The following is a 21,720-nucleotide window of genomic DNA, read 5'->3' as shown; positions in this document are numbered from 1 at the left end:
GGTGGGAGCCGCAGCGCGCTCCCCACAGCTGGATCCCAACCGCCGTGCCGCCCACCCCAGAGCAGGCACAGGCTGAGAGAGAAAGTTCAAAAGCCCACTCACTTTGGGCTGCAACTATGGAAAACGCAGCGTTTGCTCATTGCTAAGAATGAGAACTTTACGTCAACTGATAGCACTGACGCCTCCTTCAGAACCTTCCTACAGAGAATGGGGGTGGTCAGCAGAAGTACAACTTCAAGAACAATTTCAGATACTTGTGTTCCCAAATACTTTGTAAATGACAAAACGAAGGGATCCTCAAAAAGAATTAGTATCCCTAGTATAAAATAAATAAACTTATTCTTCTGTGCTCTGCCCCTGAAATGCTTCTCAGTATTTTAAATGGTGAAACAACAGAAGGATTTAAAATTGCAAGAATCCTGAGATTCAGAATCACCAGCACTTTGACTGAAATAATTCACTATGGTGGTTTTAATAGTACAAATCCTGCCTTCCTCATAATATTATGATGCTTATTTATTTCAAGACTTCAGAAAATTAAACAGCTTCCTGTAAAAGAAACGACATAAAAGGTGGTTTTGAAAGCAGCCCAGCGAACACAAGCTGTTTCCTCTCGTCTTTCCCCTCCCACCTCACAGTGAACAAAGAGAATTTTCTACCTCTCTGTAGCACAGATTTCCCTGAGGGAAAAGGAGGCTTGCATCAGTGCCTGAAAATAGTGGCATAGTACTGCTGCTGAAACTGCTTCACATTTAGGTCAAATCTTGAAAAGAGCTTTAAAATGCTACCAGAGCTGAAGAGATTTTAATGTGAGAACCTGAAGGTGTATCCTACACGTTGAAATAAGGCACTACGGAGACTGCGTAGAAGCCAACTATTTCAAGTCACTGGAAAGCTAACTCTAATATTTTGTCTATAACTCTTGTAAGAGTAGAGCAGTTTTATTGTAATGTGATAAAGAACAATGAACTTTCAAAGGAACAAAGGTGTCTAAGAAATGCAAATAGCTCTACTATAAGTGTCCCTCTGATGGGTGATGGGAGGTGGAACAGCGGCAGTAAAAGGGAAAGCTGGAAAATAATGTGACAATTAGACTCAGTTTTACAGAAGAAATTTAATCATTAAAGGCATTTAATCATTCCCTATTTTAAAAAATAGGATTTTTTATGATTACAAATGTAAAATACGCCTTTCCAAATTTTCTTTGCTGACTACTTGTTAATGCTAGTTTGACTGTCTTTTCATTGTGAAATACATATCACATTTTCAGAGCTGTTCACAGAATAGTATTGGTGTTTTGGGAATTTGTAAACTGAACACACATTTATTCCCTTAACTGGCATTCTGATAATGCTGATACAGGCGTTCATAAAACTGAAATACATTAATATTGAAAATATAACTACTATTTTATAATTTTAAAACAACCTTTGATTTTACACAAACATTATTTCTTTAATATAGATGCCTGAAAATATTCCATAGCCAATACAGAAGTTTTGTCACACTTTTGAATGAGGTTGTCATATAGTTACACTGACAAGGCATCAAAAATTTGCTGTATTATTTCCAGCACAAACCATTTCAGGTGTCTGTCATAAACTACATAGCACACAAGAACTTGATACTGGAAGCTCTTTGAATAATGAAGTTAAAAGTAACTTGGTGCCCCTCTGCACAGCTTGTCTAACCAGGTGTTGGATCAGTTCTATAATGCTTATTTAGGTTTTATTTGGACAACATTATCTTTTTTCACCTGGGTGGCAGTTTGCCCTGTTAATAGCATGCTGTAGTTAATGCTGCTGAAATCTCTTAAGAACCCTGCATAGAAATAAAATTGCTGCTGTTACTTATATCCCCAGATAGAGGATTTGCAGGCTTGTGCTAAGGGGGAATTGCTCCTAGTGTCACTGTGGGACTGAGGGGGTGAATATGGCTCCTTCATGCTCGCCAGTAAATCACAGATCTTGAATCCAGCTAAAAGCCAAGGCAGGCACCGGCTGTGTAGGGAGGTCAGGCTGTAAATGGAAAGGGAATCGCTTCCTCAGGAGTATGTTTTGTGACACAGCATCCCAGAAGTGACCACACTGTCATATACATCCCTCCCTTCCCTAAGCACAAAAACCTGGGCTGCTTCTGCAAAAGGGAAAGGAGTGAAAGGTTCTGCCTACTGCATGCAGATACAATTTCAACATTTAGCATTGCCCCTTCATTTAAAATATCTAATTCTATTTATATTCCCTGATTATCTGACAGAATTCACTCTGACCTAAAGGAGAGATTAATTTTTTTACTGGGTATCGTATTGCCATGTGGCTCTGTGTGTGTGGGGGGGGATGTTGCTCCTCTTCATTTAGAAATCAGAATACAGAATTTTTCCTATTTATAATTAATTTCAGTTGTATACTATCTGCTACTCTTTCTAAAGGCACTGCTTACTATCAGAAATGTACAGTCCAAAGAGGTATTCCTGAATGTTTTATTTTGGAAGTGTAAAGGGCTTTAAAATAAGCAAAAGTAAATAATCAAATACATTTCATATTGCATGTGGTAGGAGTGGCTCCATGTAATAGAATATGGATGAAGCAAACCCAGCAATTAATTTCTCTGAGACACAGAGTATAATACATAGACACTTCCAGATCTGGTCTTGTGTCATACATAACATTGCCTGAGCCTTTTGTTATAATTTAAATCCATCCTACTTTATTAATATTTTATTTTGCTATATTGATTGTTCAAGTTAGAAAAACACATTTAAAAACTACTGACTTGAGGACACTGCAAGACCCTACATACTGCAATCTCTGAGGATAAATATACATTTATGTTTTGAGAAAATATGTCATTACCTTGCAGATGAATCAATGCAAAATGATCGTGCAATTAAATAGGACAGTCTGAATTGAAATTTAAAGCGGCAGACCATGATTTTCCTACTCCCAGTGCTGCTTGAAATCTCTCACACCTTTAAAAAAATATAATTAGCTTTAGATTTATCCCACAATAAATAACACCAGAACATACCTTGTGCTACCAACCTGAATTTAAAAAAAAGTTAGAGGCCACCTCAGTGTTTTGAGTTTATGAGATCTTTCAGACACAAAGCCCTAACAGAGTTTCCCAGTCAAAAGGCATCAGGAAGGCTCATCGCTTATTGTAAACTTGGGCTTTAGCTTGACAGACCTCTTCTTTATTGTGCCTCTAGGGGACAATGGCATGGTGTCCATAATGCTCCTGTCCTCCTCCAGCTGCCTAGCAGTGCACGAAGGGGTGGGCACTTTCACTGTATTGCCAAATTTAGAGTAGTCCACAGAGTATTGCCCATCTTCCTCTGCCACAATGGGCACAAACCTTTGGCCCCAGAGGATTTCATCCGCCAGGTAGGAGGTCCTGGCTTGAGTGGTGATGCCGGTGGTCTCCACCACCCCTTCTAGGATGACGATGATCTCCAGATCCTCGTGGTGGTGAAGGTTCAGGGGGGAGATGTCGTAGAGGGGGCTGTTCTTGTCTATCACGTGGTAGATAATGAGTGGGGAGACGAGAAAGATGCTGTTGCCCCCCACGGGGTTCTCCATCTGGATGTCGATCTGGTTGAGGGGCACCACCTCCCCCTCCAGGCTGGCGGTCTTCTTCACCACCTGCATGCGGATGGTGGCACTGATGATCATGCTCTTCCGGAGGTCACCCACCCGCAGCATGAAGCAGAGCTTGCCCTCCCGCAGGGCGATGACCGCATGCTTGCTGAAGATGAGGGTCTCGGCCCGGCGGTGGGCCTGCGAGGTCTTCATGAAGATGCAGCCCAGCATGATGGCGTTGATCACCAGCCCCACAATGTTCTGCACAATCAGCACCAGGATGGCGGCAGGGCACTCCTCCGTCACCATGCGTCCCCCAAAGCCGATGGTCACCTGCACCTCGATGGAGAAAAGGAAGGCGGAGGTGAAGGAGTGGATGCTGGTCACGCAGGGCACGAAGCCAGCCGGGGCCCCCGCCGCCCCCTCCCCGGGGTCACGCTGCAGCCGGGTGCTGTGGTCCAGGTCCCCATGGGCGAAGGCGATGAGCCACCAGACCATGCCAAAGAGCAGCCAGCTGCAGAGGAAGGACATGGTGAAGATGAGCAGTGTGTGGGGCCACTTGAGGTCCACCAGCGTGGTGAAGACATCCTGGAGGAAGCGCCCCTGCTCCCGGATGTTTTTATGGGCCACGTTGCAGGCACCGTTCTTGCCCACAAAACGCGCCCGCCGCTCCCGGGCGCGGTACCGGGCATGATCCGGCACATCCTCCGCTAGCCGGGTCAGCACGTACTCCTCGGGGATGATCCCCTTCCTCGACAGCATGGCTTCCCGCCGCCGCCGCTCCGCCGCTCAGCGCCGCCCCGTGCAGCCGCCGCTCGGCCGGGGGCGGGGAGCGGGGGGCCGAGCGGCTGCACGCCGCCGCAGCCCCCGCCGGAGCCGGCCCCGGCGGCGCGGAGGCGGCGGCGGCCGCGGTGGCCGCCAGGCGGCACCGCCGAGGCCGGGAGCCGCCGAGCGCGGCCCCACCACGCCGAGAAGCGGGCTGCGCGGCTGCCCGGGCTCGGCGCTGCCGCCGGCCCCGGCCCCTGGGCGAGCCCGGAGCGGCGGGACGAGGGGCTGAGGCGTCCCCGCGCGCGCCGCCGCCCAACGGTCGCTGCGCGGCGGGCGCAGGGGAGGGCGGCTAAAGCCGTTGGGCGCCGCTCCTCAGCGTCGCCCTGGGGGAAGGGAAGGGGGGGCCGAGTCCCGCATTGCTCTCCGGGCAGCGCTGGGTGCGTTTCTTTACGTTTTTACCTCAGGTTTTTGTTGTGTGTGGTTTGGGTTTTTTTTTTCCCTTTTACCTGAGGAAGGGGGAGGTCGGGATTCGGGCCGCGGTGGTGTAAGGGATCCTCTTTCCTCAGAGCTGATTTCTGTGAATAGTTGCTCGAGGATGGATTTGCCGCCAGTACCTGGCTTTCATTAACAGCCTCTGCTTTGCAGGATGGTGTGGTTCCAGGCTGGCCAGTTATTCCGTGAAATAGAAACCAAAATGGTGCTGGGCTTGTTTTTGTTTGTTTGTTTGTTTGTTTGTTTGTTTGTTTTTTAAAAAGGAAATATTTTTAAAAAAATATAAAATCCTGGCGTTCACCTGCGCATCTTACTGTAAGTAGGAGGAAAGCATTCAACTAATGTATCAGGCAGGCAGTGGTAGGAAATTTGCTTGAAGAGGCCTAGTCCAAGGACATAATGGTTAAACAGAGACCTGGAACTAAAGGGGCTCATTCCCACTTACAAAATTTGCTAGAGTTATTTAGCCTTGACAAATGAAGATTTTTTTCTTAAAGAAGGACCTCATGAAATGACACGAGCTGTAATGGCATCTGACTGCACAGGTAAATGTCTACTATCCAAACAGCAGTAAAAGTTGCAAAAGAATGATCTGGCAGCAAATGGTTAACCCACAGTGACACGAACTCCCAGACAGACATCAAAATTGCCAGAAGAAGCAACAAAAGGAGACAATAAGCTAGACTTGTGCGTGTTACTGTGATGTTTGCCTGTGTATAAATACATGTGCATGCCCATAAGGGTGTATCTTAGTGACAAGATGCATTATTTAAAAACACTCTCATGTGAGTGCTCCACTGTTTAAATAGCAATATTCTTATTCGTGTGTTTTCTTACTCTGATTTAAATATTTTGTTTCTATTGCAGTTTAGACACCAAAGCTGTAGAGTTGCTAAAGCAGCCTAGGATATTTGGCTAAGAGGGTTTTCTTTAGCGCCAGTGGATTTATGATTGTATTTTTCTAATTGTATGTGTCCATGGACTTGCCCTTTGGTTTTGGCTCCCAAGTGCTTTGGTACACGCTGTAAGCAGCCATTGGCACTGATTGCCTGGGCAAGGCGGTTGCCCGGCTGCTGGTTAGGAGCCAGCTAGCTGGGCTTGAAATTAACTTTCACCACCTACAGTTACTTACTGTGGCCCACCTAAGGATTTCAGAATAGTATGGTATTTTTAAGTAATCACTCTCAGATCTCTGAGGGGTCATTACAGGCCTTGTAATTAAATGATTACTGCTACTTTAGACCACTTCTACTTTCTGTGTATGAATAGTTGCATGTGCTTGGACATACCCATTCTTTTTGGAGGGGTCCGTTCCCCAATACTCCACGCTTTCTCTCATTCTGGGTCATCTTTTTTGTTGCTTCGATAAATAAAACTAAAATGACAACAAGGTGCCCTGGCACCTGGCTGCCAAACTTAGCCAATATACTGCCCTTTCTCTGTGTCACTTTGTCTGCTAGACATTATTCGTGTGCTTGCTGTGAATATGTCACCTGCGTTTACACTTTTACTTGGTAAAGTACATGGCTTTTATATACAATTTAACTTGGAAAAAATGTATTTTTTATACTTTTCTTTCTAAACAATTTAAAAAAACATCCAAATGGATGAAGCAATTTGAAGATTTACTTGTCAAAGGTGTGGTTCTCATGGGAGCTTATAGTTGATGGGAGCTCATAGCTACTTCGAGGATTTTGAAGGGAGCATAAAGAGGCTCTACACCACCCTACAGTTCACTGGTAACATTTCACACTCTTTTGCAGAGATGGATGTAGGTATTCAAGAGGCAGTCATGCCTTTCGTGCCATTTTTTCGTACTCTTTTCTAATTACTGTCTTATTCTCTACCTTGTCCTCCAGAGGGCGGTAACTACATGAATGGAGAATGAAAAAAAATTATAAAAATGTGCCGGGAAGGAGTGTTTTAAGGGAAAGGTAACTTTCGTCACAGTGTGGTGCTGAAAGGACCCATGGAGCCTACTACAGCCAGGGGTGTTAAATGAATACACTCACCGTGTTGGTTTTAGGAATCCTGAACTCTGGAGAGCTAGAAGGGTGCTTCCTTGTTTCCACTTCTGTTCTTTATTGGGACTGTCATTTGCCACTTCTTGTCCTTCACCTCTGAGCACTTGTTGGATGAGATAGGACACCAAAGCAAGTGGCTTCTGAAGAATTTCTAGAGCAGAATAGAAAGAAGCCCTGTCTTTGTGGATCAACTGACAGATACTTAAAAGAAAAAAGTGACAGATCTTCTGAGTGAGCCAACATATTTGTGTCAAGAGCTGCTGAACAAATTGGGCTCACAGGAACGAACAATCCCACTCTGCAGTATTGAATCATAAGGGGTAAGTTTTTCCACCCACAAAATTGGTTTTACATTTCAAAACTTCTCCCCCCATCCCCCCTGGTTTATCCTAATTTTAATGACTCTCGAAGATATTACTATAACTGTTAAATTAAAATTTTGTTGGCACCATGGTATTACTCTGCCTGTAGAAGCAGACCTTTCTTTCAAAGGCTACACAGTGTTAGCCTAATGTGAATTAAAGCCTCACAAATCACCTTGCTGTACGAGTGGGTAGGCAGAAGACAAGAGATGGGAGCAGGTTATGCAGAGCCGCATGAGCAGAGCTGGGCAGAGGGCGAAGGGAGCAGGCGTGCTGTGCTTCCTCGCCTGCCAAAGACACAGTGTTCCGTTAGAAGTAAGTAGAACAGGATGAAATGACCACACTAAGACAAGGGGATAAATGCTATAAAAGTTTTTGTATAATGAGAGCATTTAGGGAAAGCAAACAAAATAAATCAAACCCTGGTTGCATCTCCATGGGCAGACTATCCGACTAACACCTCCAGGAGTGAGCCGAGGCCCATCCCAGAGGAGAAATGAAAGTCTGGACATTGCAGCTCCCCTCAGCAGCTTCCCCTGGCTGCTCTGCAGCTGTCTTGCACCCCTTTCAGTACAGCGCTTTGCTAAGCAATGCTTCGCTGCCATGCAAAATACAATTGTGAGCCTCGTTCAGTTGGCAATTTCTGGAACGCCTATCTCAAGGCAACAGGTTTAATGACTCAGACAATGGCAGTGAGTCTCCCATCATAGAATAATTTTCTTGGAGAGTGCTTCTGGTCACTGTGGAGAATCTAACCCTTTGGAGTTAGGGCGCAGAGGCCCGCTGGGACTTGGCCCCATGTAACTAGGAACAGATAAAAGGCGCTGAGGAACTGTGAAGTGTATGCTGTCCATGTGGTAGCTGAGAGGCCTCGCTGATCACAGGTATTTATCCAGCAGTGTGGTACCATTAAAAAGATACATAATCACTGGATGCAAACCAGCTCGCCCTATTTTCCTGCAGGGCTGCTGTGTGAAATGTAAGACTCATTTACAACAGAAATATACAACACTTTGAGCTCTTATTTCTTTATGCATATATAGCTATATAGAGATTTCTTAAGATATAATATAGTCTTGTCAGTGATATGCTCTGTCCTTCACTCGCTTGCATTCCTTCCCAGGTAAGGTTGTCAGAAGCTCGTGGAATAGGAGCTAATCCAAACTGCAGTGTCAAATCCCAGGCACTTTATGAAGAGCATACGAAACCTCACTTCTCGGTATCTCTCCTCTTGCCATTAGGATTTAGGCTTGTCCACAGATGGTTACAAAGCTTCTGAGGATCTCTCTCTGCAGCATGTGTTTGTGATGTCCTGCAGAGCGCTGCTTTCCTGAGCCTTCGCAGGATGAGATCCTGCCTCCGGCCGGTGCTGGGCAGCCAGGAGACGGCTGGGGCAGTAGCTAGAGGAGACGCCTGCTCTGCGCGCGCTGCGCCCCTCCACTCCCCTGGAAGCACAGGCCCCGGCTCCCCATTCTTCTTGCTTGGCCCTAATGGCTGCCAGGGATCCCAGGGTGAAAACACACCAATAGTGCTGCAGCTATTTTTACTCTGAAGCTGCCCAGCTAAATGAATCCCTGGAAGAGGAGATGCCTCCCAACCGTCCCTTTTCTCTCTTCATCTGTAGTAGGCAATGACAGAGCTCATGCATTTCATCTGCATACCTGCCTCCTACCTCCCCACTTCTACTGGTGTTCATACTATGCTCTCCTGGTGATTTTATGTTCTCTGGCCCTGGGTTAATGCCCATGGGTACTGCACAAATAACCGCAGGCAGATGCTGCAAATGCTCTGCTGTGGAACTGGCAACAATAAACAGCAGCAACAGTTCTTAGCAAGTTTTCCTTGCTGTCTGCTGCAGTGCTAGAAGTAATGCATTAAAAATAGCACACATCTCATGAGAACACCGAGATGTCTTTTTCTAGAAAGCAAAGCCTTTAGAAAACAGATCCCAAATTAATTGAGCAGGCTAAAGAGATGTTAAAAAGAGAACAAAGTTTTCCTAAGTACTAGGAATTCTTCAAAAAAGGGGAAGAGGACAAAAACAGACATAAAGCCAAAGTTGCTATAAAAAGAATAATGGTGAAAAGTTCATTGTTGTCTCTTCCCTTTGGTCATTGACATTCCAATCCCTTAGCAAATAAATCCTGAAAAGATTGTCACAATGAATTTATAGGGCGGAGCTAATAGTAGTCCAGCCAAATAAGGATAATTTCAGTGGTTGCAAGTTACCTTAAAAAGCATACATAATTTATTGGTAAAGATCACAGTGAATCAAGAAACCATGACAGTGGATGAAATACGCGAAACTGGGAGACAGTAAGTCAAGCTCTCATGGCTCTGAGCTGCAGTGAAAGGTTCAATACTGTTTATTTACCAGATCTGGAAGGATAATTTCCAGATTAATATGTACTGGTCTGGAAACTGTGCATTAAACACTGGTATTTTATCACATCCTGCTTCCTCTTAGCTTCCTCACGCTTTGGGAGGGAGCCTGGCTCAATTCTGTTTGGAATCAGTATAATACAATTCAATGAGGGTAGGGGTGAGGCAGCCTAAGGAAGACTAAAAGAATGGGCTTGTGATTAATTTCTGAAAGGTATTTAAGTAGAGACCCAGAGATGCAGGCACTATCAATAAACCACAAGAAAACAAGAAAGGTTTTATAGATTTTATATTTGGATATTAAAGCTTTACAGAGTCATATGATTAAAAGAGATACAAGCTTTTGAGAAATACCTTTGGTATACAATTTTTTCTTCTGCATTTAGTCAGTTATGAGCATTATCTACAGTAGGGCTGTGACACATAAAAAATAACATGTTAATAAAATTACAGGAGTGGTTTAAGAGTTACATAAGAACTCCATGCTGGTTATGTTTGCTTGATGTGTATCCTGTAATATTTCACCTATGTAGGTTTTTTTCCAACTATATTTCATAATTCTTTGGTAGCACATAAAAAGAAGAGTAGTAGTATACAAAAGAGTAAAGTACACTGAGAACTCGTTAGTGCTTCAGATGGAGAAAAAAGGCTTGTTTTATTAAAAAAGAAAAACCAGAATTTATTATGAAATAATTATTTACAGGTATTTTACATTTTTAGAAAATAACACAATTGTACTTTAAAATGCTTCATTTATTTGTATTACTTATCTGCTTGCACAAAAGAAGCAAAGACACTGTCTTCTTGTTCTAGCAGAACCTCAGGCTTGTCATACTCCAAAATAACCCCTCTCTTCATTACAATAACCAAATCTGCATTGAGGATTGTGTGCACACGGTGCTGAAAAACAAACAAACAAAATGCCAGTTCAGTGTATCTATCAAATATATTCCACGATAAGACAGACTTCTAGAAGTTAATTTTCCTGACAAGCTCAAGTTTGATTAAGGCTACTTATCCTACTTTTCATCCAAAGTTACTGTGCAAATACTGCAGATAAATATACAGACTGAGAGCCACATGGATATTCAAATACTGAAATTGCACACGGGTACTTGAGTATGAAGAGTGGCACAAGTTCAGAGGCCGCTGTCCCCAGCCTGCAGCCCTGCCGCCGCGCTGCCGCGGGAATGGGACACGCGAGTGCTCTCCCAGCCCTGGACTGCGCCTAGATCAGGGCTCTTCCTGAGCTTGGTGGGGTTTGTCTGTTTGTAAAACTGAACAGATCTCTCTTCTGCCCTTGCCTGTGTCTCCTCTCGGGCTTTCATAAATTTGCATCCACACCCTTTGGAGAAGCCTTCTCCAGGCCTGCTCCCCTCTGCATGAACAAGTACCCCCTTTTGTACACTCCGGGCCTCGCTGCTCAGAGCTTCATCTGATGCCCCTTTCCCCATGCCTCATGATTTTGCAGACCTCTCCCATGCCCTTATGCTGTCCTTTTCCCAGGGAGCAGAGGCCCAGCCTATGCAGCTGCTCCCCTTAAGGAGCAGTTCCATGCCTTGCATCATCCTCGTGCTTCTCAACATTTCTCAGTTGTAATGGGTCATTATGGGGATGAGGAGACTGGAACTACACACAATATTCAAAGTATGTGTGAATTATGGACTCATACAGTGGTATGATGTTTTCTTCTTTGTTCTCTACCCTTTTCCTAGTAAACTCTAACATTTTATTAGGAAGAAACTTCCCCGTTTTTTTCAACAGTGAATACTGAAAATAATTTAGCTTTTCTGCAATGCCATTGTCTTTCCTGAGCATTCCTTTCATGTATCGATCATCAAATGGTCCTACAGATTGACAGACTTCTTGTTCCTGGTGTGTTTCATGGATGCATTACTAGTTCTGATGGCTTCCAGAAACTGCTCTTATACTTTTTTTTTTTCTGCTTTATTGCATTTGCACATGTTACATGCCAGAACTTATGATCACTTCTGTTTTATTTATTTGGCTATAAGTTCAACTTTTACAGGAATGCCTTCTTGTTTCTAATGGTCTCTTTATTTGTTTAGCCATACCAGCTTCTTTCTATCCTTAAGCCTTTCCTAATAAATAGCATGCATTCGTTCAGGGATTTTTGAATAAAATCCTTTAGTAATTTCTATGATCCCTATCAAATTCAATTTTCTTCACTTCCTCTTTTAGCTTGCCCCCCCCCCCCCCCCCCCCCATTTACTTTTGGGTTTTGTTTTTAGCAAGCCTCCTCATTTTTATATAATTCCACTTTTTAAAGTCAAGTGTACCTGCGTTGGACTTTTTGTAGTCCAAAGCCCTGTTTAAGTCCACTAAAGTGGCATTTCTGATTCTTGTTTGCATTAGAATGGCAGCAGAGACTCTACTTACTGCTATTGTAACCACAGTGCGGTCAGCAAACGCAGTCATGACTACCTTCTGGAGTATGTTCTCCTGTGTAAAGACAAACAGTTGTTGCTTTTCAAACCACAGAAGTTACAGGATAGACACACAGACACTAAGAAGGCTCAAGTAACCACTGGTTTTATTGACATGCTTTTGTTGAACCTCCATTGCAGAAATGTAAAATGAACCACAGGGCAGGGCGCAGTCAGAGCCTGGTCTCCCGTCAGGCAGCCCGCTCACCCCGGCCGCCCCCTCTGCCTCTGGGCTGCTGTGCACCTGGAGCTGTGCTCCGGCCCCAGGCGCCTCCTGGCCTGACCTCGGGTTTACAGTGAGGGAATCAAAGGTGAATTTGGGGTCCTGCCAGGCTGCCCGCACGCCTGCGCCTCCGTGCTGTGTTCCTCACTCTGCTGGAAGCCCCGGAATGTCCCAGCGCACTGGGACACCTAACCCCGAGGGGGGGCAGGGGCAGGCAGGGCCGTGCGCTGTACCTGGCCTGTTTAACAGCAGAGATGATATTTAAGATGGTCTTAACATACATAGTTCTCACTCAACAAGTACTCATCCCTTGCTGTTTCGGAAGCGTGGTGTTGTGTACCAAACTCTGCCTAGAAATGTCTCTAGCACAGCTACATTGATTTGCTATTATCTGTTCTTTAGAGATGTATCTCAAGGGAGAAGCTATATCCTCGATGCATCAAAACTCAAAATGTGTTTTAACTGGGCTGTGTTCCCAACCTTACTGACACCCAACACACTAACATTCTACAGACCTAAAAATTGTACCCGTTATAATAAACCCCTCCAATTATATTCTTTATTCACGGAATAATAATGAAAAAGACTGAAACATTTCTCATAACAGAGGAAAAAAAATCCCAAGACTGTACTGTTCTGTTTGGCTAAAATCCAGTCAGTGCTCTATTAGTGTGTGGTTTAACCTCTGTCTAGCAATTGCAGGCAATTAATGCAATCATCCAGTATGTCTTTTCTATGTCTCTGTTTATTGCCTTGACTCTGCTTTCAAGCCTTCTAACTTCCTGACTTGTCCTGTCCACCATGCTGGGGAAATTTGTCTGGTTGCCAACTTACCCTTCACTGACCATCCCAGCTGACCTTCCAAAGCTTTGTTTACTTTAGGAACTCAAACTGCCAATGAAAATAACATGCTTCATTGTCCTAGTGCAAGCAATGCTGGAATAACTATTAAATCCCTAGTAAAAGGATTTAAAAGCTCTTTAGATTAGTTAGCAATGACTCACTACTACCTGGACTTGTAAACATGTCTGCACTAAATATGGTGTAATCATATTACAGAGTAGACAGAATTGCAGTTGTCTCCCTGCCAAGGAAAACAAGAAATCAGAAACACTCCAAACTCACTGTTGCCATGTCAATCGATGCTGTGGCTTCATCCATGATGAAGATGCTCGTCTTCCGGACAAAAGCCCTTGCTAAGCAGAACAGCTGTCTCTGGCCCTGGCTGAAGTTTTCACCTCCTTCTGTGACTATAGCATCTGGAAATGATACAGCAAACCCAATATTCATGGGCTGTGCGTGTGCATGAGAGGGTCAGATCAGAGTGGAGCATCTGCCTGGAAAATAAGGTCTCACTTCCCGCATAAAGATTTTCAGAGTAACATTTCCTAGGTCGACAGCTGCTGGTGACCCAATTTTGCCTGTTTATTTCCATTGTATGAAACAACCAGTACTTTTGTCTCAAGATATTCTTTACATCTATTAGACAAAGTAGGTAGGGATGTTGCTCTGGATCACATGCAGCCTAGGACACTGCATCCCTTTGTCAAAGTGGCATCCGCCATTTCTTTACCCTAAGGCTGTATAACTTAGCATTTTTAAGGTTTGGGGTTTTGGGGGTTTGGTTGGTTGGTTTGGTTTGTGTGTTTTTGTTTTTTTTTTTTTTTTTTTTTTTTTTTTGCATAGCCAAATGATTCACACCATTAAGCTTCTGAAATCTCCCTCCCTGGACGTGACTATTGGAAAATACAAAAGAACATATTCTAGGTAACACCTGACTTCTTGACACCTTATTTGAATTCACAAGGCCCGTAAGCCTCAATGCTTCATAACAAAGACATGCTGCAATAAAATAATAATTTTACCATTGATTTGAATAGAAAGAGGATTCTGCCCCACAGGTGCAGTCGGTGAGTGAGTCAGATGAATATTGGACCTTTGCTTGCAGGCAAACACTTTCTGTCACCTTCCATAAACCAAAAAAAACCCTTTTTCTTCAGCAAATACTTTTTTAATAAATACTAAATGGGAGACAGGAACATTGTGAACACTGGAAGCAATCTTCTCGAGAAGGAAGCGTTGTTACCTAGGCCCCCCGGGAGCGCCTTCACCACATGCTTGAGCTGTGCTATTTCCAAAGCTTCCCACAGCATGCTGTCCGTGCACTTCTTCTCAGGGTCCAGGTTAAACCTGCAGTTATGTGTAATTCAAGAATATCAGTCAAAATGAAATTCTGCAACGTACTATTTCTTTTAGTGTGCTTAGAAAGAAACTTGCAAATAATCAGAATTGTATGCTAAAGATCTGGGCCTGATTCTGATCTATCACTGGTATAAATCCATTGAATTTTGCAGACTTGGTCAACATTTATACCAATGTGATTAAGAACAAAATTTGACTCTTTCACTTGAGCTGAACAGGAAAGGCTTTCTGTTTTGCAGATATCTTTGTGGTTTTAGAATATATTTTGTTCTGAATAAAGTAAATAAATTCTCATGTTTTACTAGAAAAAGCTCTGAAGAAAAAAAAAAAGTGAATATAATCAGTTTAAGTTAACATGTATTTTTTAACAAAGGCCAAAATTCTACCATCTCTCCTTTTATATCCAGTTTATCTCTGTTCTTTACTGCTATAGAAATGCTAAACAGAGCAATCCAGATTCATACTGAATTATGAAATGCAAGTCTTCACTACAACTGAACATATCTTGGATTTATGAACAGAGGAACATCATTTTAGCTTGCTGTAGCCCAGAACCGAAAGCAACAAATGTGAATCTCATATTAATATACAGAATGAGAATCGGAAATAGAAGATTCAATGGTGCGTAATACTTTTGGGTTTTACTTTTTACTCCTACTGTATGTGCTGTAAATGACCGATGCTGGCCTAAATAAATTTTTTAATAGGTTAATAAAACAAAGGTACACAGTCACCTCCTCTTCTGCCATGAATGAATCATGCTCTATTCAGGCAAGTCCAGGGGATAATCTTGGGATCTGTATTAGTGTGGAGCCAGCAGACCACAGAAGCCTGGATCATTCTCAGTGAACTCTGATGACTTTTATGTAGAAACCGTAACTGCAGGTGATGTAACTCTGCACTGAGGTTTGTACTGTTCCTTTCTAAGGTAAGCGCCACAGGTGTAGGGAAGGACATTTGTTGGAGAGTGTGGAGCTTTTTGCCCCTGTTTCTACTGCATCATCCTCTCGGAGAAAGAGTGAAAATCACCCAAACAAACAAACAAACCAGGTGTTTGTTCTCACAGATGAAAGAATGTCTCAAAGACTAGAAGAGCAACATGAAGAGCAGCTCTGGGATAAAATAACCTAGATCTCCCCCAGTACTTCTCATATTGTTCTACTGCCTCCTCTTTTTCTACATCAATTTTTTAGTCTGCATTTTTTCCATCTAATTTTTTAAGGCAGACAGATGAAAACATAGGAGAAAGAAGGTTTCATTAAGTGCTGGCTGGTTATGGGTATTTGATCAGTGAGCTAAACCGATTGCTCAATCCTGGAGGAACACACAGTGGCGTTCCCCGTTTCCCGGGCACGGGCTGCCTTCTGCCGGCAGTGTGCCGGCCAGGCTCCGGCACTGGGAAGGTGCCGTCTGCCAGGGGCAGGCGAGGAGCACAGACAGAAGGCAGTGACCCTCCCTGCTCCAGCTGAGGAGACTGCAGCCAAACAGTTTGCTATCAGCAATTCTGTATAAGTCATTATATGGTATAATTATAAGGGCATATAAGTCATTATTATGGTCTTATTGCTGGTGCTTAATGCTTACCTGATTGTTCCGCTGAATAAAATAGGATCTTGGAGAATGATTGACAGCCGGGATCTCAATGTCTGTAAGGGGAGCTTAGCGATATCTATACCATCAATGATAATCCTTCCTATTCAAAAGAAAATGGATAGTCTGCTAGACTGTTTATCACGCCACACAGCTGCTGGCAAAGACATGGCTCACTTTTGGCTTGCAAATCAGTACAGCAGGAACAAGCCCTGAATTGCATATCCTCTTCTTCACTAACAAAACACGTTTTGGTTAATCAGCAAGCATAATTGTCTTGAGACTAAGCCTCAGCTGGGAAAAATACAAAGTATACCTGTAATATTGTATGAGTGGTTGGACACACTGCTTATCTACTCGACCATTATAAATATCTATCAAACAACAAGGTAAGAAGTTACTTTAACCGGGAACTAGTTACCAGGGGGAACAAGCGTTTCAGAAAGCCAAATTATTATTGAGAACTTGTAAATTTTATGTCCAAGTACAACTGTCTGGTTCTGCATAAGGGTCCTGTGGGCAATGTGGCTGGGAAACTGAGGCTAGAATTTTTTGAGATGCACAGGAAGACACTCCATGAGGGACATGGACATGGCAGGCTTAGCAGGAAATGTGGCAGGAAATTCCAGGGCAGCAGTTGCTGAGTTTTCTGGGCCCAGTGGGTCCTATCTGCTCCTTGGGCATGGGTCCTTCATTGTACTTGAACACATTTCACTTTTACGGTTTGCTCCTCCTGTTGTTGTTTAACAGCACAAAAGGCTTTTGCTTTTGTCAAGTAGATTTTTTATTGGTTCAATTTATCAATGGCACAGCTGTTAGGTGACAGATGACATTGGATTTAAACAAAGCCAGAGAGCGTGTCCTGCAAATTCAAAACCCAAGCTTGAAAGCAGTTGCTGTGAAGGAAAGAACTATCAAAGCATCTTCAGGAGCTAAGCTTGACTGATATGAAAAAGTGTAATCTTACCCTCAAAAGTGTCAACCATTCTGAAAAACGCAAGAGAGAAGGAAGATTTTCCACTGCCTGTTCGGCCGCAGATGCCAATCTGTGACACAGAAAGCAGATCAACATCAGGTGAGTGGAAAGAGATAATGTCTGTATTTGACACTTATGAGTGGATGGAGGAGCTGTTCTAATCCACGTGATCCCCGTGTCCCTCTGACAGTTCAGTCAAACTGAACTGGACATAACCAAGTCCCTGAGTTCACTCTTTGTCTTTAGGGGTCTGAGCATTTAGGGATAAGTCAAGGCCAGTCCTACATACATGAACAACAGGAAAGTGCCAAAGAGGAGCAGAAGGAGGGCTAGACAGTGCTGCAGGCAACACTCAGGACCCTGAGATGGCCTCGTTCAGCAAGAAGGACACAGGCAAACAGGACTAAGGAGAAAACCAGAAAAGGGACGCCATGGAGCAGAATAGAAATGATGGGAATAAAGGCAAGAGAGCCACACGGGATGATGGAAAGTAGATCTAACACAGCAAAGGGTCACTGTCACTTCTTTTGACACTGCCTGCTGACAGCAGGGCACTGGGATACTGCGAGGTGGTGTGCAGGTCTCGCTCTAACACATGCCTAAACACACCAAACTATGAAACCCATAGACTTTCTTCCAGTGCACTACATTCTTTTAGAGAAAAAAATTCTGTAGTTCAGTCATCAAAACATACCGTAGCATGCTTTTTCAACTCTGATTTCTATGATGTGCTAGCCTAAAGAGCTTCTCAGTGTCACTGCAGTTCTTTACCTTTTGTCCTGGAGAGATGTGGGCATTGACATGCTTTAGCACTGGCTTTAAGTTGCTGTCGTATCGGACACTGAGGTTCTGGATTTGGATCTCCCCTCTGTCTGGCCAGTTCTGCGGAATCTGAGAGGAAGCTATAGCAAGAGCAGAGGGGAAAAAAAACCAAACAACCAAGCCTCTCATAATAAATTCATCAGCTTATTAAGTGATTTACTACATTTTTCATGATAATACACTGCAAAATCATTAAAATTTCAGCAAGCGCTTTCTGCATGCTGCACAAAACTGCACTTACAAAGGAGCCCTTCGTAATTTTCAGCTTCTGTTTTGAGAAGGCCATTGATTCTTTTCACAGCACCCAGCTGGATCTCCATGTCAGCCAGGTTACGAACCATCCAATTCAGATAGTTAGACACCTGATGCAAAGCAAATACACTACTAAATTCCATATTTTAAGTAGTTTGCATCATTTGACCAGCATGCAGTTCATTTTCCTCCACAGTAACACTTGTTCAGCCTTCATAAGCTGAAGTTGTGAATGAACTGTACGGTACACATCAACAGGGTGACAACAATGACTAAAAGTTAAATATCCTAACTGCAGTGCACAGATACTTTGGTACCATGGAAATCGATCTACACCAACAGGAAAGAGGGAGGGGAACAGTCAAGACAGGTGAAAAGACATCATCTTGGTAACTTAAGGTTTGACAGCCTAGGATGATGTACTGGGGCATAATTACAATTGATGCACTGAAAAAATATTCTTCACAATGGAAGACAATATAAAAAGATACGATGCAACTTGGCCATGTTTTGTTGACATATTTGAACGAATACTTCAATAAATAATTTATCTAAAAACTGAAGAAAGCATACACTCGAATATGTCAACCACTGAATGTGAACTGAAGTCAACACATGGTTTCAGTGATGTTACAGTACCCACTATAGATGTACAGACACCTTCGATCTTCCTGTTCATCTTTGTGCCCTGAAGAATTACAAAAAAATGTTTGGGAGAGACAGAAAGGGTCCTGAGATTCTTACCATAAGAGCATAGGTTAGTCCCAAGCCTACAAGTCCTGAAGAGAGTTTACTATACAGGCAACTGGTAATAGAAGTGACAGCTGCTATGAGTACCACACATGCTCCAATGTACTCCTGAAGGAATATGAATAAGCTCCATCACTATAAGTCTACAAACGATTAAAACGTTCTCATAACTTCGCACAGCAAATAACAAACCCACTGCACAGTTCGAAACACAGGCAGAAAACACCACACAACTCCGAACAGACCCTGCCTAGGACAGGCAACTGCCTGTTGCGTGGCTGTGCTGTTTGGAAACGCTGTTGTCCACGGGCGTGGCATCAACACTCCTGATATTCTTTTGGAGAAGTCAACACAGATACCTTAAGCATGTAATGGAGGTGGCTGAAAGCGTGCAGCTGGTGTTACCTGGGGTAGGAGGGAAATGCTCAGGGGATCCCGTCTCTGTGGCTGCTGCTGAACTGCTGCTGGGAGGCACTGCTGGTGCTGCCGAGCGGCTACCGTCCGTACTCGTTCAAACAAGCTGCTCTTGCACAGCATGCATCTATTAATTGGACTGTGTCCACCCAGGATGGGCTTTTGCTGCTTTAATTTAAATCATTGGTGATTTGACTTCTCACAGACAAATCTTTGAGTAAAATTAAGCAGCAGAGTAGAAAATGAACTGTGTAGGAGGGAAATTGTCACTTGTACTTCAAAATTGTACTGTTTAGTGATATAGGCATTGATCAGAATTAGGGACTTCAGATGGTCTAGAAGTGTACATATAAAAGGGTAATAACGTTTTATTTGAGTCATACTCAATATCTGAATTTAAGTAGCAAAAGGAACCAGCTAAAATGGAGTCCAAAATGGAGGCACAGCGTGACATAAAACATGAGTCAATGTACATTTAGCACATATAAAAGGAGCCCATGTTACCACAACAGCAGTACTAGACCTGTATCTAACAAAGTCTGATACAAATATCACCATCCACAACATGAAATTCCTTAATTTGTTTCTCAAAGAATTATTTCTAATACATAATCTCTCATGCCAGGCCACTTTACTGAACTCTCGAAGGAAACAGGCACCTGAATATCTCTGGCATTCTTCAGATGGCCCAAAACAGGCACAAAACTGTCTGCGCCCTTCAGCTTATTAAGAGAGCTTCCGAGATGTCAAAATGTGCCTGGGGAACCACAAGGCAAAGGGCTGCTAACGCTGACTCACCCAGCCCCGTGAAGGCATCCTGGCTGGCGGCACAGCTCAACCAGCTCTGGCCACTCTTCACACAGAGGAGTCAATGTGACCCATAAAATCTATTCTTGTCTTGGAGAAACAGCTGTGGGCTATGGGGGAAATTCGTATGCCAGTCAGCTTCCAGGATGGGTTGGGCACACATTCATTACAGATCGAGAGATATAGCTCTAACGGTTAAAGGTATAGCTTCAAAACCCAGATGAGGCTGGATAACTGTTGGATGCTTCTCCAGATTGCTTGGAATGGGGTCAAATACATTCATGGTGTGTATACAAAAATAATGTACTTGCCATGCGGACTTCCAGCCAGCGATTGGCAGCTGTGAGGAAAAGGGAAGCGATGTTGTTGGAATCTGTGTATTCAAGAAGTTTTTGTCTAAATTTGGCTTCATACCTAAAAAAAAAAAAAAAAAGAAAAAAGAAAAAAGAAAAAAGGGTCAGGGAACAATGAAAAAAAAAAAAATTTACTTTCTGGTGATATGTGCTTATGTACAGATGACACAGGGTCTAAAATCAGCCTATCAGTAATTCAGGGTGATATCATCTGTAGTCTTGTATTAGACACATGTGAACTGTACTTGTAAAGTATCTTCTGGAGTAAATGGATGTTATTGTATTGATGGAACTCTAATATGGGACTTTTGGATAACACTGGGCGTTTTCTAAATATATTTTATTACCTGGTAACTCTAAGAGAGACAAATCTGAAACTAAAAAGTTAAAAATATATGAGAGAAATAGTGCATGCATGTGCTTGTGAAAATAAGTATTAGTGCAGCAGAATGCAGTTCCTCTTCTCAGTTATTAACATAAGCTCAAGTTTGAAAATGTATATTACTGCAGTGCCTAGAAATTATAACCATTTATAAACCATAAATTCAAAGTACCTCCAGTCATGGTAGCTCCAGTGTTAGACAAACATGTTTTTCCTTACTAAACAAACAGAGCACTTTGGAAAACAAAAGTCCAAGTACATGGTACAACAAAAAGTAACAGACTGGAAAGAACTGTGTTCCCCCCTGACACCACCCTAAATGAATTAGCCACAGAATACAAAATAGGATTAATGGCAAATAGGTCTGTTTATAGTTTATTATAGTGGATCTGGACCCGCTCATCAGAATAGCTGCAAAATGAATTCTGCTTTGAATTCAGCAGATATGGAAGATGATTCCTTGATACACCTATTCAGGCCGAGGTCTTGGCAAACATGCAAGTCAGTCAGCCACCCCCTTTAGCTGGGCGTATTTATTTGCATAGGTATGAATTAATGTGATGGTAATAATAAAGTGTATCAATATTTTTGTCTAATAATAAAGAAGTCTGGCACAAAAGCCTTTTCCAAGGGAGTAATAGAAGCCTGAAGAACTGTTTAAGTACCCAAAGCTTGCCTTTTCTCCCTCTTTATTACATTAATTTCCCCCTATAGAACTTTGCCCTATTTATATCCTCAGCTGTGATGATTGTACCAAGCACCACTTATTTATAAACTCAGCTCTCCTTATAGTGATATGAGGCAAAGATATGAAACAAAATGCTTTGTTTCAGAAGCTTTCAAATTTGTTCACTGCAGAGTATCTTAATCTTTCCGACTGCAGCATAATAAAGTTA

The 21,720-nt window shown here is 43.0% G+C and overlaps 2 protein-coding genes across 2 annotated transcripts in view; both read right to left on the bottom strand.

Moving 5' to 3' along the window:
* Window positions 1-2,465: 2,465 nt before the first annotated feature.
* On the bottom strand, window positions 2,466-4,367 carry KCNJ11 (potassium inwardly rectifying channel subfamily J member 11). The gene has a single exon (XM_042785680.1). It carries the CDS (start codon window positions 4,338-4,340, stop codon window positions 3,138-3,140), a length of 1,203 nt encoding a protein of 400 aa, XP_042641614.1. The 5' UTR covers window positions 4,341-4,367; the 3' UTR covers window positions 2,466-3,137.
* A 5,580-nt stretch (window positions 4,368-9,947) lies between these two features.
* ABCC8 (ATP binding cassette subfamily C member 8) overlaps window positions 9,948-21,720 on the bottom strand; it is a 79,463-nt gene continuing 67,690 nt past the window's right edge. The window contains exons 30-39 of the mRNA XM_042785363.1: window positions 20,401-20,503; window positions 18,863-18,976; window positions 18,108-18,228; window positions 17,816-17,946; window positions 17,036-17,114; window positions 16,063-16,171; window positions 14,363-14,466; window positions 13,402-13,535; window positions 12,007-12,069; window positions 9,948-10,506 (exon numbers count right to left, since the gene is read on the bottom strand). Of these exons, the coding sequence (XP_042641297.1) occupies window positions 10,369-10,506; window positions 12,007-12,069; window positions 13,402-13,535; window positions 14,363-14,466; window positions 16,063-16,171; window positions 17,036-17,114; window positions 17,816-17,946; window positions 18,108-18,228; window positions 18,863-18,976; window positions 20,401-20,503 (1,096 nt within the window). The 3' untranslated portion in view covers window positions 9,948-10,368. The remainder of the gene's footprint in view (window positions 10,507-12,006; window positions 12,070-13,401; window positions 13,536-14,362; window positions 14,467-16,062; window positions 16,172-17,035; window positions 17,115-17,815; window positions 17,947-18,107; window positions 18,229-18,862; window positions 18,977-20,400; window positions 20,504-21,720) is intronic.

Source organism: Tyto alba, unplaced genomic scaffold (genome assembly GCF_018691265.1).
Source record: "Tyto alba isolate M040663 unplaced genomic scaffold, T.alba_DEE_v4.0 Super-Scaffold_8, whole genome shotgun sequence".
In the NCBI taxonomy this organism is placed as follows: domain Eukaryota; kingdom Metazoa; phylum Chordata; class Aves; order Strigiformes; family Tytonidae; genus Tyto; species Tyto alba.
Note: the sequence above shows the minus strand (reverse complement) of the source record. Positions and strands in the feature narration are given on the sequence as shown.

Excerpts from the sequence above, each read along its gene's own strand:
- KCNJ11 (XM_042785680.1), bottom strand. The coding sequence starts at position 4,340 with ATGCTGTCGAGGAAGGGGATCATCCCCGAGGAGTACGTGCTGACCCGG.